Source organism: Mucor velutinosus, assembly GCF_035048745.1.
Source record: "Mucor velutinosus strain NIH1002 chromosome Unknown tig00001563, whole genome shotgun sequence".
Classification (NCBI taxonomy): Eukaryota; Fungi; Mucoromycota; class Mucoromycetes; order Mucorales; family Mucoraceae; genus Mucor; species Mucor velutinosus.
The window spans coordinates 3,252,196-3,268,451 of record NW_027041904.1 but is presented as its reverse complement, the minus strand read 5'-3'; the positions used below and the strand labels follow the sequence as shown (position 1 = coordinate 3,268,451).

At 43.7% G+C, this 16,256-nt stretch overlaps 8 protein-coding genes across 8 annotated transcripts; 5 read left to right on the top strand and 3 right to left on the bottom strand.

Moving 5' to 3' along the window:
• Positions 1-136: 136 nt before the first annotated feature.
• ATC70_009690 (uncharacterized protein) lies at positions 137-2,065 on the top strand (the record flags this gene model as incomplete). Its single annotated transcript, XM_064828918.1, has 1 exon — positions 137-2,065. One exon carries the CDS (start codon positions 137-139, stop codon positions 2,063-2,065), a length of 1,929 nt encoding a protein of 642 aa, XP_064686120.1.
• A 287-nt stretch (positions 2,066-2,352) lies between these two features.
• On the top strand, positions 2,353-3,762 carry ATC70_009689 (SPX domain-containing protein; the record flags this gene model as incomplete). The annotated part of the gene is made up of 5 exons (XM_064828917.1): positions 2,353-2,397; positions 2,452-2,662; positions 2,723-2,925; positions 2,992-3,147; positions 3,214-3,762. The coding sequence occupies 5 exons, from the start codon at positions 2,353-2,355 to the stop codon at positions 3,760-3,762; spliced, it is 1,164 nt and encodes a 387-aa protein (XP_064686119.1).
• A 164-nt stretch (positions 3,763-3,926) lies between these two features.
• ATC70_009688 (uncharacterized protein) lies at positions 3,927-5,072 on the top strand (the record flags this gene model as incomplete). Its single annotated transcript, XM_064828916.1, has 4 exons — positions 3,927-3,971; positions 4,026-4,113; positions 4,165-4,279; positions 4,331-5,072. The coding sequence occupies 4 exons, from the start codon at positions 3,927-3,929 to the stop codon at positions 5,070-5,072; spliced, it is 990 nt and encodes a 329-aa protein (XP_064686118.1).
• A 109-nt stretch (positions 5,073-5,181) lies between these two features.
• On the bottom strand, positions 5,182-6,778 carry ATC70_009687 (uncharacterized protein; the record flags this gene model as incomplete). Its single annotated transcript, XM_064828915.1, has 6 exons — positions 5,182-5,274; positions 5,338-5,505; positions 5,564-5,941; positions 6,020-6,401; positions 6,454-6,598; positions 6,664-6,778. 6 exons carry the CDS (start codon positions 6,776-6,778, stop codon positions 5,182-5,184), a joined length of 1,281 nt encoding a protein of 426 aa, XP_064686117.1.
• Positions 6,779-7,131: 353 nt separating this feature from the next.
• On the top strand, positions 7,132-7,374 carry ATC70_009686 (uncharacterized protein; the record flags this gene model as incomplete). Its single annotated transcript, XM_064828914.1, has 1 exon — positions 7,132-7,374. One exon carries the CDS (start codon positions 7,132-7,134, stop codon positions 7,372-7,374), a length of 243 nt encoding a protein of 80 aa, XP_064686116.1.
• A 1,967-nt stretch (positions 7,375-9,341) lies between these two features.
• Positions 9,342-10,214, top strand: ATC70_009685 (uncharacterized protein; the record flags this gene model as incomplete). Its single annotated transcript, XM_064828913.1, has 3 exons — positions 9,342-9,386; positions 9,455-9,509; positions 9,568-10,214. 3 exons carry the CDS (start codon positions 9,342-9,344, stop codon positions 10,212-10,214), a joined length of 747 nt encoding a protein of 248 aa, XP_064686115.1.
• A 243-nt stretch (positions 10,215-10,457) lies between these two features.
• On the bottom strand, positions 10,458-13,691 carry ATC70_009684 (uncharacterized protein; the record flags this gene model as incomplete). Its single annotated transcript, XM_064828912.1, has 8 exons — positions 10,458-11,220; positions 11,288-12,234; positions 12,302-12,659; positions 12,720-12,748; positions 12,803-12,984; positions 13,047-13,104; positions 13,159-13,236; positions 13,290-13,691. 8 exons carry the CDS (start codon positions 13,689-13,691, stop codon positions 10,458-10,460), a joined length of 2,817 nt encoding a protein of 938 aa, XP_064686114.1.
• A 744-nt stretch (positions 13,692-14,435) lies between these two features.
• Positions 14,436-16,074, bottom strand: ATC70_009683 (uncharacterized protein; the record flags this gene model as incomplete). The annotated part of the gene is made up of 3 exons (XM_064828911.1): positions 14,436-15,410; positions 15,486-15,779; positions 15,841-16,074. The coding sequence occupies 3 exons, from the start codon at positions 16,072-16,074 to the stop codon at positions 14,436-14,438; spliced, it is 1,503 nt and encodes a 500-aa protein (XP_064686113.1).
• Positions 16,075-16,256: the final 182 nt, after the last annotated feature.

Here is a 16,256-nt window from a genome sequence, read left to right as displayed (position 1 = left end):
CACTGCACGCACATACGCACACACTTGCGCGCTTAATCCACCGACACACTCATCTAGACATACGCACCTCTTTATTTCTCTCTTTCTCCCTCATTTCAATCGTTTGCAGCAGTTTCAACATTCATTGTCCAATACCATGTATCTCCCCACAGAGATCATCAAAAAAGTAGGCTCATACTTGACACTGGCAGAACAAGGCGCATGTATCCGTGTCTGCTATGCATGGTACGAACCCTTCCTGGATCTTCTCTACACACGAGTACATATACATACCCGCCACCAGTTTCGACTCTTTTACCGTTCCATCAAGAGTTCAGCCACCATTCAGGATTCACTGGGCCATCACGTCAAAGAGCTTGTATTCGACCACAGTACCAAGGGATGCCATGTTGGCCTCACGCGCGATGAATTTGAAACGTTTCCAGACTACTTTACGCACCTCGAGATTTTAGACTTTGACCCTGATCTCTGGCAGTACATGCGATATTCCGAAAAGTTTGCTCAGATGAAGTGTATACGCCAATTCCCCATGTTTACTCGAAAATTCATCTTTCAGCCTCTCATCACCGACCAAACCACTCTCAATGCGCAACTCACGTACCTCGCTATCAGCGGCCAAGCAACAGAGCATCTGCTGAACAGCAGCTTATTGACAACGTCGTTGTGGAGCCGCATGCCCAAGCTCGAAACACTAGTGATTCGAGGCACCACACACAACAATATCAATGTAAAGATGATCATGGCGTTGGGGGCACAGTTACCTCGATTGAAGCACTTGACCCTGGGATGTCTCACACTGCCGCTGCAAGAAAACGATATGAGTTCCACGACGACGTTTCCCCTCTTCACCTCGGCTCAGTCGTTGACGCTGGATGATGTGCATTTAAAGAATTGGCGTATGATTACATTTTTGAGCCTGGCCTTCTATCGTGTGGAGGAACTGGATTTTGACATGACATTTGACTGGTTTTACAACGAAAATGTAACCATTGAATTATACGAACAATCGATGGACGCTTGCATGGGATTTGCTCAGCTGTGCATCTTTTTGAAAAAGATTCGATTTAGACGAATCAGCACCTCAGTGTTTCCCTTTCCCTACGATGCATTTTTCCAGGAAATAGCCGACATTCATCAAGACAACGTCAAGGTGGAGATGACAGACTACGCTTGGTGGTCCACCATCGATCCCGCTTCATCGTTCAAAGCAGTGACAGCACAAACAGGCCTCTTGTCAAACGCCAATCTCAAGTGGTCATGGACAGGCAAAAAGTCGGATGTGGCACTATTCAAAAACCTGAAATTTTGCACCCATTTAACCCATTTGGAGTTGGATTGCGATGTGCCCCTGAAAAATGGATTTAGACTGGATCTGCTGTTGGATAATTGTCCTGCACTCGAGACGTTTGGTGTATCGCATGCGTTAGTGACGACAGGTCGATCCATAGAGAAAGCATCAGACACGAAATACCTTATCAAGAGCCTTAGGCTGAAGGATGCGGTGCTAGGAGACCATTTGATGGATTACGTTGCAAAGAGTTGTCTATACCTGGACAAGTTATGGATTACCAACTGTACGCAAGAGAACCCCCGCCGATCAGCATTTGTCGTTATTCGCATGCCAGAACACAATTTCAAATCGATTCGACTGAATTCACTTCACCTGAATCCTGGAGGATCGGCTGGCAAGAGCGAGGCGAATATAGCCATTCTGTCATTTTACGAATCTACTCGATATGCGAATCAGACAGAGCGATGGAAGAGGGCAGAGGGCAAATTCAAAAATGTCACAGCACCTGAAATGTGGCGATTCTATCATGTGCACAAGACAGATGTATCCAAGAAGGAAAAGTTCGATAAGCGGCTTCGACGACTAAGCACAGAGGAAGCAGCGATGATTGCCAACTTTGAAATGACAGACAGAAAGTGGAAGGCGGTGAAAAATGCACCGAAGCGAAAGACATTCTCAGATCGAGCATCATGGGAGAAAGATATACAATTCGGTGCAGTTTTATTACTGTGTAGATCTGTTGAAGAGCTAGAGTTCAACGAACTGAAAGTCTAGATACCTGTTGCTCCTTTTTTTTCTTGCCTGTATATATATATAATAAACCACACACACACACACTCTCTCTCTCTCTCTCTATATATATATACATGTACCTGTCAAATCAGCATCTTATTATACACATTGATTACCAAAGTGGGTGTACCTCTTGAAAAAAAAAAAAAAAAAAAAAAAAACTTCCCACGCTTTTCGTGTTATTTGCCATATCTTTCACTTTCTCGTTTGCATCTTCCTAAACATCTTTTTCTTCTTGTTCTTGATTTATTCACTGTTTCAAACAAAAAATGCTCTCTTTAAACAAAGCCATCAAGCAAAGTGCTCCTCTGTTGGTATGTCATTCCACTGCACTGATCACCAAGCCTTTATTCAATGATTTATACTAGCGCCGAACTTATGCAGCCACTGCTCAGGTCAATGATGGCATCCAACAAGGTGTAGCATTCTCTCATTTGCTAAAGAGAGAGCCTGAGGAGGCATTTCGCTCTCCTGAACTGGCTCACATGAGTGCTAATAACAGTGAAACCAGAAAGATGAACTTGTTTCAAGCAGTGAACGATGCCATGTCCATTGCATTGACCACAGATGAGAGAGCTGGTAAGTGTGAGCATGGTATTGCTCGAGAATAGCCCATTGACAAGACCCTTTCCTTTGTAGTTGTATTTGGCGAGGATGTATCATTCGGTGGTGTGTTCAGAGCTACATCCGGCCTCGCTGAACAATTTGGTAGAGATCGAGTATTCAACACACCTCTTACAGAGCAAGGTATTGCCGGTTTTGCTGTCGGTATGGCCTCTGTAGGCCATACAGCCATTGCCGAGATCCAGTTTGCCGATTACATCTTTCCTGCTTTTGATCAGGTAGGAGGAAGAACACAAGTAGATGAGATAAGATTGAAATTGACCCTCCATCCATCAAATCCATAGATCGTCAATGAAGCCGCCAAGTTCAGATATCGCTCCGGCAACCAGTTCAACGTAGGTGGTTTGACCATTCGATCACCTTCATCTGCAGTGGGCCATGGTGGTCATTACCATTCTCAAAGTCCTGAAGCCTTCTTTACGCATGCTCCGGGATTAAAGGTTTCTATAAAATTTTCTCACAATAGCATGCCATTTTTTTCTCACGATTGTTCCCTTCTCATTTAGGTTGTTACACCCAGAAGTCCAATCCAAGCCAAAGGTCTACTCTTAGCATCCATACGTGACAGAAATCCAGTCATCTTTTTCGAGCCCAAAATCCTATACCGTGCTGCTGTGGAGGAAGTACCTGTTGCAGATTATGAGTTGCCTTTGGGCAAAGCTGAAGTAATCAAGAAGGGTAAAGATGTCACGATTGTCGGCTATGGCTCTCAGATCTACACACTCGAGAACGCAATACAGTTGGCCGAAAAGAAGATGCCTGGCCTAAGTTGTGAACTCATTGATTTACGTACCATCATGCCCTGGGATGTTGAAACTGTTGTTGAATCAGTCAAGAAGACGGGTAGATTAGTGGTCGCTCATGAGGCTCCTAAAACGGCCGGTGTGGGTGCTGAGGTTGCTGCTACCGTCATGGAGCATTGCTTCTTGAACTTGGAGGCACCTGTTCAGCGAGTTTGTGGTTGGGATACACCTTTCCCTCTCGTGTTTGAAAAGTTTTATGTTCCCAGTATGATTAGATGTTATGATGCCATTAAAACTGCCGTCAACTATTAGATATTTGAAATAAATGAGACGTTATTTAAGCTAGATGTGCACTCATTTTCACCGAGCAGATTTCCGTTGCTGCGTCTTTGATTTGAAGCTCATTCAGTCAACAAAAGGCCAGTGGATGATTAGTGCTAAAATTCTTCTTTCAGCATTATAACAATTGTATAAAGATGTTTCATCCTACTAGAGGAGGCACTCGCGGTGGCAAAGATCAGGTAAATGCCTTGCAACATCAGCGTGTGGAATGTACTGACATGTTTGGTTGCTAGTTTAAATGGGACGATGTGAAAGACGACAAACATCGTGAAAATTACCTTGGCCATTCATTGATGGCACCTGTAGGTCGCTGGCAGAAAGGTAATTCAACAATAGTGTATATCATTACATAAACTCATACAGTGCTTGTAGGCAAAGACTTGACTTGGTATGCTAAAGAAGGCTCAGATGAAGCAAAAGCAAAGGCAAATGCAGACGAGTTGGCGAGAATCAAAGAAGCTGAAGCTGAAGCCATGGCTGTTGCACTGTATGTAATGCTATTCAAAGGTTGGGCCATCTTATTCATTTTTTTTTGTAGTGGCGTTCGTAAAAAGAAGACATTGGAGAGCCATGTAACAGCAGACGATCTTAAGCACGCCTTGAACAAGGACGATGATTCCGATAATGAGCAATCTACCTTCAACGCATCAGAGAAAGGATTAGGGTACGGCAAATCATCCAATCGCTTTCCTCAAAACCAGCAATCCATTACTGGCAGCAATGCCGTCGAGGTCATGAATGGAGGAGGTCGATCCTTTGCTTCAACTACACCAGCCAACGCAGACAGCGATAGTGAAGACGAGGAAAAAGACAAGAGGAGATCAAAGAAACATCACAAGCATCACAAGAGCGAGAAAAGAAAGAAGCATCATCGACACCATAGTCGTGATGACAGTGAAGACGAAGAGAGATCATCCAAACATCGTCGCCACCATCGTAGCAGTAGCCGTCGTGATGGAGAAAAGCGTGATAGAGAGGAGCGCCATCACAGTCATCGCAGTAGCAAAAGTAGACGTGATCATGATGACAGAGACACCAGCAGAACAAGATCGTCTCGACACCACGGCGGTAGCAGTAGAAGAAGCTACGACGATGATGATTGTAGAGAAAGAGACTCTGTACGTTATCAAGACAGAGAGCGAGAAAGATCACCAAGCAGACGCCATGACGACAGAACAAGAGGCTCCATGACTAGCAGTAGACAAAGAACCCCGTCTCCACCCAAGCGAGAGAGGTCGCTCTCTCCTTACAGCAAGCGAGTGGCCTTATCAAGGATGTAATAAATTTGTTTTGCGTTGAATACAGCTGTTGTTTTTATAGTCTTGCATGTTACAATTAAAAGTGATGAAAAAGAAAAAGTGGTATATATACGAATTCAATGAACAGATCCTACGGACGGTAGAAAGCAATGACGAGGAAAGAGCCAACAGATGTCATGATGCCACAAATAGAGAATAGCATAGAGGCTGGCATGTCGTCCACCTGTAAAAAAAAAAAGCAAGACGATGAGTTGGATGTCCTATCTACATGGATCATCAAACTTACATGCCACATGATGACACCAACAGCTAAATTCATGGGTATTCTCAGCAGTGTCATGACGGCTGCTCTTGTCTCTTCTGGAATAGCATCAGCCTTCAATGAAGAGATGGAGGGATAGTACAAACCAGTGGTGAATTCAAAGATATGATATGCTAGTAACAAGGTGGAGGTCTGCGCAAGAGCATTGCCGTTAGAAAGGATGCGTATATTTGTCTCGAATTATGCTTACGGAGGCGTGGCCCTGATAGGCCATCAGCATAAAGGCACATGAAGCAAATGCCAATGCCAGTGTCAGTAATCGGTCCTCTGTGAACTGCATACAGAATCGAGGGCCCTTCTTAGCCTGCGTTTCCATTACTTGAAAAGTCAATGAGCCCACCATGACCGCCAACATCATGGTAGAGAAGAGATATCCCAGCGGCACATTAGTAGATGACGATCCAGCTGCATTGTTGATAGATTCCTCGATAGCTGGTGTATACAGTAGCACAAAGATATACATGGAGCACTCGAAAAATGTCTGTGCCGTGCCAATCACCAAAATGTTTCTGCTCTTGGCCATGGTAACAAGACCTGTGATCAATGTCTTTAACAGATTGACATCCTTCTACACAAACATGCAGAATGGTCAGCCATACAACCACACAGACACACACGCAGAGACACACATAATGCTCCAACTTACCGATTGATTATTGCTGCCATAATTTTCAGTCCACGTGCTAACAACAGTAGTGGCAACGAAACAGACTAAAAGCATGGATGCAACATAGGGAGCTTTAAATCCCCATATATTCACCAATGAGTTGGCCAATATACCTGCCACTATAGCTACCACACTATTCAATAGTGTTGCCAAGGCAAATGTGCGAGCACGCCATTCTGCGGGAAATCCTCGGCTAGTGTGTTCAGAGACATACCATGATTCAAACACACTATACATCAATGCTGTCGCCAATCCAGATAACACATGAGATAAGAACAATAGCATGTATGCATTGACAAGACGAAGCGAGAGTGCTGTCAATAGTGTACAACAAAATACAATGCATATACGCTTGCGTCCCCTAATATCCGCTGTTAATGGAAGCCCACAATTTTTTGTGAGCTTATACATACCATGTATCCGCAAGAGATCCAACTGCAGTTCCTGCAAAAGCACCACTGACAAAACCTGTTAAAAACAACATGGCGATCTGGGTCAAATCAAGACCATACGAGTTGTATAGTTTGTATAGATAAGGGCCTTGTATCCAATCGGCACCTTTGTCATGTTGCGTATGTTAGCCTTTTAGCCAGCTACATGATGCTCTCCTCAAAAGAACCTACCCATCACCAAGAGATAGACAGCGAGATATTGTCGCTGAAATGATTTGAACTGCTTGACGAGCTGAAGCTCGTTCTCGGGTCCTAGCTCGAAATTGAGTATATTGGCCTCGTTCATGGCTGCTCAAGAGATAATAAATAAGAAAGCCAAGAAAGGGGATAATGATATAATAATAGCCTTCTTTGCCTACTAAATTCAAGCGCGATGTTCCTTGTGTATCATCCTAATCTCATGTGACATGAAAATCTCTTGCTGTGATTCATTTTAGGTTCTGTCAAACCCCCCCCCCCCTCAAATGTTTTGATTCAACGCGATATGAAAATGTAACAATAACACCAACAAGATTCTTAATAAGTGCATTCACCGATGATCTATAATGTCATGGGCTCTTTGTGCTGGATTATCAGATATATAAAGCGCTTGTATATGGTTGGTTTTGCTAGATCATCTTACAAACATTTCATACCAGTATGACATCTCCAAATAACAACCCAACAGAACTTGAAATCAAGGGCTTGGCTCTCTTGGTCGATCAATTGGATCATCAGATGTTAAAGATGCTTGAAGGACAACGAATGCAAGAGCGGCAACAGCAGCAACAGCAACCCAATCTAACGCAGAAGATCCAAGAGGTACGAGACATGCGACTCCAGGCCCTGAAAGAGCTGGACAGGCTCACTCGTATCGCTAGAGTGATGCGGCAGTATCAGTAGCTCATACTATCCTTGAATAAATCTGAAATTTCAAGCTGATTTGACGCTTTCTCACAAGTAATTGCTATTCAAAATTTAACATTTACAATGATTAATTGATGTCTTTTCATTGTATCCCACTGTTTATGTCATGCATTGATCTAGGTATACTATCAATGTCTTTGTTCTTCACACGTTCACTGCTGCTCAGTTTGTGTATGTTCTAAAAGCTCCAATACATTGCGCTACAAATATTATCCCTACTAGACATTTTCAAAGCCTTAAAAAGCAAAGAAGTTGATCTAGAAAGTATTTCGACAGACTGGCGTTGTTAAATACAAGACTTCAAAAGAAAGTATCATGATTAACGATGGTATTATGATATTCGCCACCTACTTTCCGTTAGCTTCAAAAGCATGCCTTGATGATTAGAAGAGAGCATTGAGTTTGCCAGTTGGCCCCATCAGCCAAAAGTATTTCAAACTCAGTATCATAGTCTGCTCTGGGTTTGTAGATTTTCGACTTGATTGATATATTTTGTCTGTGGCTTGCCCACATGCGATTTATATTTGACCATGTTCCTATTGATCATACAGCTATCTTGAGCCGGGTCCGAAGCATTGTCCATCAGATCATTGCAGAAGATCAGAGTCACTCTCAACTGTAACATAAACTGTCTAATAGGTAGTTTATTTATTATTATTATTATTATTATTATTATTTTTTAGTATATTTTATCTTATATTTTATCCGTATGTTCACATCTAAATTGCACCCGCCTCTTCGCCATGACCTCCTACTTTTGGTGTACGCGGCTCAATCAATAAACAAAATTTAAAATATATATATATATATATATATTTTGTCAGATTTGATTATATAAAATCTGATAATCAACCTATACTTCTTTAAGCTTTCTTGGAGTGTTTTTCAAGGCGCATCCAATGATGCTAAGTAAGATAGATGTTTTGGATAAACTTATTGAGCAATTTTAGAAAATATATAATGAGGTTTTTGGCCAAAACATCATATCAAAGTCTCACAACGATGATTTCAGGGGTTGCCTTAGATCGAGAGGAACATTTGGATATAATACATAACATAGTAAAAGTCTTCATTTTCAAGGCAAAAAACGCGATCGTTTGATTTTTCATGAAAACCATGAGGTATCCCTCATGGGTTTTTGGTCAATTTTTGACAATCCCAAAAAAAGTTGAGCAAAGATGCCAGAAAGTTACTGCTGCATCAGACTAGTAATTTGGTGCTATTTTGGCAGTCTGAAACAGCTCCTAACACGAGAAAACACATGTCAAATGCACCCAGATTTTGCTGTATTAGGCATGTGTTTGACTAGAAAGATGGCAATACCAGTATACTGCTTGCCCGTATATGAAGTAGCCATGTGTATACGGAAACGGAGCATCACACCAGAGCCAGATCTATAGTAATATGAAAGGTTCTCTTGTGAAACTGGAGGATTAAAATGAAGTGGCGGTATTTCGACAAGATGAGCAAGGGCAATTAGTAGCGCGAACTGCCGCTGTGCAGGTTGATTTTCACCGAAGCGAAGCGAAGGTAGAGAGCCATCCGAAGCATAAACACACTTGTACGGAATAGAGGTATCTGTAGAATTATGGATCTATAATAGATGGATCTTCACTAAGTCTCATTTGTAGAACCAGATGTTAAAGCGCCTGTTTGCCAGATTTCATCACAAGAATAGACGTAGTCGTCGATAACTAAAGTCTTGAAAGAATTATTCTTTGATGAAATCGTAAAATACACCTGACAAGCATTTACTCCAGTGAAATGGACCTCCCCCTTCAGTCCTTTCTACTGCTATACCCCGTCCAATGTTTGATTTTATGTGACTAGAAAACCTAACCCCAGGTGCCTCTTTTTTTTTTATATTTGGAGATCCTGTCAAGGATACAAACAGCAATTGTTTTATTCTTGTAACATATTTATACTACAAAACCATCATCAACATGTCTTTTGTGAAATCACTTGCCAATGCTTCCGTCTTGTTCAAGGTAATTACATAAAGTTGACAGCTCATGGCTCGCCATTCAATGTACTCATCACCCTGGCTTCATTTTAGACAGCACCTATTCAAAAGAGAGCTTTTGCTTCAGCTGTTGAAACTGCACCAAAAGGTGAGATATGGATAGAAATGAATAGCAATAGTCCCTCATACTAAATGTGTTTTGATAGTCTTCCCTACAACCATCCAAGCGTTTCTCCGTGAATTCAAGACAAATGAGCCAGTATCCATCATCGACTTGGACAAAACTGTGTTTGGAGCACCCATTCGTAGAGATATTTTACATCGTGTAGTTGTATGGCAAAGAGATGCCATGCGTCAAGGCACAAGCTCTACCAAGGGCCGTGCTGACGTTCGTGGTAGTGGTAAGAAGACTGCTCCTCAAAAGGGTCGTGGTAAGGCCAGACAAGGTGATGGCAAAGCACCTCATATGACAGGTGGTGGTATTGCTTTTGGACCCAAGCCTAGAGATCACAGCACAGAATTGCCCAGAAAGGTTCAAGAATTAGGCCTTCGTGTTGCCCTCAGTGCTAAATATGCCCAAGATCAACTCATTGTGGTCGAATCCCTTCAAGATCTCCCAACACCCAAGACTCGTGAATTGAAGAATATTTTGGATACAACTTATGGATCACCCAGAACTTTAGTTATCATTGACGATTGCAACGCCAACATTGAATTAGCTGCTCGTAACATTCCCAATTGCGAAGTGATTCATGTAGAGGAGACCAATGTGTTGGATTTAATGACTTATGAAAAATTGATCATCGAGAAGAATGCTGTCGAGACATTAGAGCAAGTTCTCAAGGCTGAATAAATTTATAGTTTCTGTACAAAATAAAAAAATAATGACCATTTGCAACAATTTATCTATACAAATGCAAGCATTTGCTTTTTATTCATGTGTGTAGTTTGTGAGACGATGAATGGCGAAATTTATATGGCTGAATATGTGATTTTTTTTTTTTTTCGTATTTTTAATTTTTGGTTTAGAATCATGATGCATTAACGAGCTAATATATAATTTACATTGAATTGATGATTGCTCTTAGGTTTAATTTTACCAGCCAGCTCCATTAGTGGTAGAAGGAGCATCACCCCATCCGCCAGCAGCGATAGGAGGAGCGCTACCCCATCCATCATCAGCGGGAGCAGCAGTGGCAGGAGGAGGAGTAGGCTTAGCAGCAGGTGCGGGCGATTGGGCAGCAGGAGGTTGAGCAGGTGCTGGAGCAGCAGCGGCAGGAGAAGGCTCGCCCCATCCGCCAGATGAAGCAGCGGGAGCAGCAGGCTCGGGAGCACCCCAACCACCAGCGGCAGCAGCAGGAGCAGGCGATGGTGTAGCGGCGGGAGCAGCAGCGGCAGGAGAAGGCTCGCCCCATCCGCCAGATGAAGCAGCGGGAGCAGCAGGCTCGGGAGCACCCCAACCACCAGCGGCAGCAGCAGGAGCAGGCGATGGTGTAGCGGCGGGAGCAGCGGCAGGCTCGCCCCATCCACCAGAGGAAGCGGCAGGAGCAGCAGGCTCGGGAGCACCCCAACCACCAGCGGCAGCAGCAGGAGCAGGCGATGGTGTAGCGGCGGGAGCAGCGGCAGGCTCGCCCCATCCACCAGAGGAAGCGGCAGGAGCAGCGGCAGCAGGCTCAGAGGCGCCCCAACCAGCTTGAGCGGCAGAGTCCCAGTTGGTAGAATCAAAGTTGGTGTTTGTATCAGCAGGAGTAGAGTTATCATAACCATAAGAAGCATCGCCGCCATAGCTATCACCGCCTTCCTTAGGAGCATGACATCTAAAACATTCAGTTCTGTTGGCAAAGTTGACAGCGGAACAGCTATAGACAGATAGCATTGTAAGTACATGTATGCGTTGAACCCAAAAAAAACACTCGATTGACTTACCCAGAACAATCCCAATCACCATCTCTTCTAGGACGAGGACCACGTCTTTCACCAGCATCACCACCAGCACCTTCAGGTCTAGGAGTAGAACACTTGAAGCACTCATAACGAGAGGCAAAGTTGGAGATACCACAGTCAGGACAGTTCCAATCACCAGGGCGACTATTGCTTTGTCTACCACCAGCATCACCACCGGCACCTTCAGGTCTAGGAGTAGAACACTTGAAGCATTCATAACGAGAGGCAAAGTTGGAGATACCACAGTCAGGACAGTTCCAGTCACCAGGACGGCCACTGTTGCCACCACCGCCATTTCCACTATCCCAGGCACCATCAGCAGCGCCAGTGGCGTCAGCATTGTTATAACCTTGAGGAGCACCAGGAGCATTTCTCTCCATAGGAACGTACTCTTGACCGGCATAAGAAGGAGCTTGCACATCGTTATCATCGAGATCTTCATCAAAAGTCATATCTTCGGTAACATAGGGTTGGAGGAAGTCAGGAATTACTTGCTTACATTCCTTCAACAGCTTGGTAAGCTCAGGAGCTAGCAAATCACTTCTCTCATTGTAGAACGAGGTAGCCAGACCAGATTTACCGACACGAGCGGTACGACCGATACGATGAATGTATTCATCCATGTCTTGAGGCATATCGTAGTTGATAACGTGCATGACATTACGGATATCAATACCACGAGCAGCAACGGCAGTGGCAACCAAGATGGGACACTTGCCTCTCTTGAAAGCAAGGAGGGCATCTTCTCTTTCCATTTGAGTACGGTCACCGTGGATGGAAGTGGAAGGGAAAGAGCGTTCATAGAGGTAGTGATCCAAACTATCAGCACTTCTCTTGGTTTCAACGAAAATAAGGGTACGGCTAGGAGGTTGAGAGTTCAACAAGGTACGGAGAGCCTCTCTCTTTTCATCTTCCTCGACATAAATGATCTGTAATGGCAAGCGCATGTTAGACACACTGGGTAATCTTGTGTAATAGTAGTTGACGCTCGCTTACCTTTTGAGTAATATCATTAGATGTACCACCAACACGACCGACCTTCAAGAAGAGATAGTCAGGACGCAAGAAATCACGAGCAAGGACACGGATGGCACGAGGGAAGGTAGCAGAAAACAAGAGAGTTTGTCTGTCTTGAGGCATACCGTTCTTTTGAGCAATAGCACGAATAACAGCTTCGAAACCCATGTCCAACATTCTGTCGGCTTCATCCAAAATGAGATACTTGACTCTACCGAGACCAATCTTACCACGTTGAATGAAATCCATAAGACGACCGGGAGCAGCAGCCAAGACATCACAACCACGTTCAAGTTGACGAATTTGACCAATAGAGTCAGCACCACCATAAACAGCACTAGTAGCAAAAAAAAATTATATACCACTAACCCGTAATATAACACTAAACATCACTTACCAAGGTCTAAGGGAGGATCTGTAGGTGAACTATGGAATGGTGAGTCTCATGTTGTATATACAATGCACAGCAACAACACTTACTCTTCTGCATTCATCAAAAATTTGAGAACACAGCTCACGGGTAGGAGCAATGATGAGAACAAGGGGTTCAGCCTTGTAGGTTCTGTACTCGTAAGGAGCAGGACGAGGCTTTTGGAGTTCCTTGGCGTTGGCAAAAAGAGCAGAGAGAGTAGGGATCAAGAAGGCAGCGGTCTTACCGGAACCTATATGTATGTATACCCATCAGTACCTTACGCCATGCACAACAATGAACACTGAAACTTACCGGTTTGAGCACATGCCATCAAATCCTTACCGCTAGTAACGATAGGAATAGAGTAAGTCTATAGGCAGCAATTAGTACATGCGAACACAATTAATTCTTCAATTTAAATTACCTGGACAGGAGTAGGGTTAGAGTACTTTGCGAGTTTGACATTTTCCTTCATGACAGGATGGAGATCGGCTTCATCAAACTACATTGATATATTAGCAACTGTTTTTTCCGCAATAAACCAATCAAGCTTACGTTTTTGATAGGAGGAGGAGCGGTACCACGTTCGACGCGAACAGGAATCTTTTCATACTTGGAGAAATCAAGACTAGTCTGTTGCTCAGCAGAGTTTTCTTCAAAGAGTTCAGCTTCAAGAGTAGCATCACGAGGAGCCATGCCATGCTCATCAACAGCATTTTCATTGAATTCATAACGAGCACGATTAGAAGCCCAGTTGTAACTTCTGTGTTGAAGTTGCTCCTCAGTAGGTTCAGGGCGAGGAGGGCGTTCAGAGTGCTGTTGACCACCACCGTAGCCACCTTGATTACCACCATTGTTACTGTATTCAGATTGAACATTGCCAGAAGCAAAGTCGTTTTGGACATCACCATTGGAGAAATCTGTAGAAAAACCAGCTGCAGAAGGATCCCAAGACATTTTGTTATATTTGTAGGTGCAGAGGACAAAAGAGCAAAGAGATTTTTTACGTCCTATTTTGAATCACACACCCTTCAGTTCGTGACGTTTTTGCTCCATCCAAATAGGTCAAGATTGACATGCGACTGACCCTATGGGATCAAGAACGCTCATTCAAAATTTTTTTGGATCGAGTGCTTCCCGGGATGCACTACGTGAAACATGCTTAATCTTCGTGCTTGGATGTGATGGTTATCCTCCTTTGGTTCCGACAATCAATATGGCCAACTTTTGATGCCATACGTAGCCAGAAGAGGGGGGGGGGGGCTTATGCATACGTGATACCTTTTAAGATAAAGTAAAGGGATCAATGGGTAAAAATGAAGAAAAAGGGACATGTTAGAAAAAGCCATCAACCACACATATAAACAAACAAAGACAAGATTAGCATTTTGTGGATGAGCCGTATATAGAAAGCTCCCAACTAGTGTCATTTGCTCGCATAGGATTCTTTAACATGAACCTCAAGGTGCATAGGAGTGCTAGTGCGATTAAATCACAAAATCTCTCTGTTGACACTTTGGAACATCGTGCCCATCGTGGATCCGGGAGCTATGCGTGCGATCCATAGCACTTGCTTGGCAGTAAATGCAACAAAACAACATGTAAATAGCCTCTTTTGAGTTGTGGGCTTACCAGGCCATCGAAAAATATATAAGTTTTATTACTGGATAGGATGATCCCATCCCCTGAAGACTGTACATTTTACACTAGCAAGTGTGCTGCTTCTAGACTTGCAAATATGTCACTTGGTGTAATTGTGGATTGAGCTTGTTGTATTAATGCATATTGATGATGTTGTTGGAGGATTTGGTATTGCTGCCATTCAGGTACGCTGAACAGCTTGCTGGAAAATGGCAGCATAAGATAATGCTCGGTGGATGGCACATTGGTTAAGGTGTATAATCTTGTTGTAGATGCTGACACGATGCCCTTGATTTTAGAGTATGTTCTCAAATGATCTGCCACTTCTGCACGTCTTGCTACAATGTATTCCGTCACATCTCTCTCTAATGGCACCGAGATATCCAAATTGTCGTGAATGATCTGTAATAACTCGCACAATTCAGCTGCTGTGGGTCGGTTCTCTGGTTTGGGTTCTAGACAAGACACATAGAGTTTCTCATACCAATCTGGCAATCCAGGCACAGGCTCAATACGATACGCATTTTCTGCAAATCCACCATGCGCGCTGTGTGCATCCAGCAGGACATCAGGAGATGGGAAAATCACTTTACTCACTAATTGCCAAATGATAATTCCCAGACTATAGATGTCAGATTTCTCGGTGTACACTCCACGTCTGACTTCAGGTGCAATATAGGGTAACCGTCCATAGACTGCTTTGGTAAGTGCGGTGACCGACGAAGACTCTTTGGATGGGGTGGAAAATCGATAGTCAACTAGAAAGTAATCGCTGTCGGTACACATGATATTCCTTGGATGAACATTTCGGTGGCACAGTCCAGCTTTGTGTAAATCGGCCAAATTTACCGAGAGTCGCAAAATGGTGCCTGTAATTGTCTTTAGATCCAAATCTCCCAGTGGCAACTGCTGCATATGATCCTCCAAATTGCCGTCGTTGCTCATCTTCATGACCATCATCAAGTCGCCCGTGCTTTCGCATACAGTGAGCCCCTGAAAGAGCAATGGCAGGAATGCTTTTGATTGAACGGAGATCTTTTGATGTGATTTGTTGTGAGTATGAATATATAAAAGCTGTATCACATTATCCCCATCCCCCAAATTATATACCTCATTCAAGATCTTGTCGTCCACTACTTTGAGTGACACTTTAACAGGCTCGACGTCGTAAGGTGGGCTCATGAGAGCAGCATACACTGCGGAAAATCCACCTGCTCCAATAAACTGCATGGTGGAGAACCAGCTCCAGGGAAACCATTGCATGTACTGATCCAGTCCTTCCAAGTATATCTGCTTTACTGCCTTTCTAGCTCTGGGATGCGATGTGTTGACAATCTGCTCCAAACCATAATTTGCTGCTAGGTTCTTGTAGGCAAGCTGCTGTCTCCAAATAAACGACCAACTCTTGTAAGAAAGAACACAGCATTAGATGATGGCACCGTCGCTGTGCATAGAAACAACCTACCCAGACATGGTCAAACTGAATTGCATTGTCGTTGTAGTAGGAACACACTTCTTGGTATAATTTGGCCAACTCCTCTGGCATGCTTCCGTTGTTGACAGAAGCAGTAAAGAGCATGTCCATGCCAAAGCTGTGAGGATGCGTCTCGATGAACTGGTTGATCTTTCCTCTGGTCTGCAGAATCAATTCTTCGCTCAGTTGCTGTGTGTACAGTATCTCAAGCTCTTGGTCGTTCATTTTTGTATGTGTGTGGGGAAGAAAAGCAAAAGCTGCTTACCGAGCCCTTGGCTGAAAATATAAATATTAAAGTTTGAGATCAAAACATGCGATTGGTTTGGATTTATTTTGGAGCGGGCTAAGCGTCGTCATTGGTGCTATCTTTCGATGCCAAATAATGGCCGTGTCGTCAGGGCTGGGGA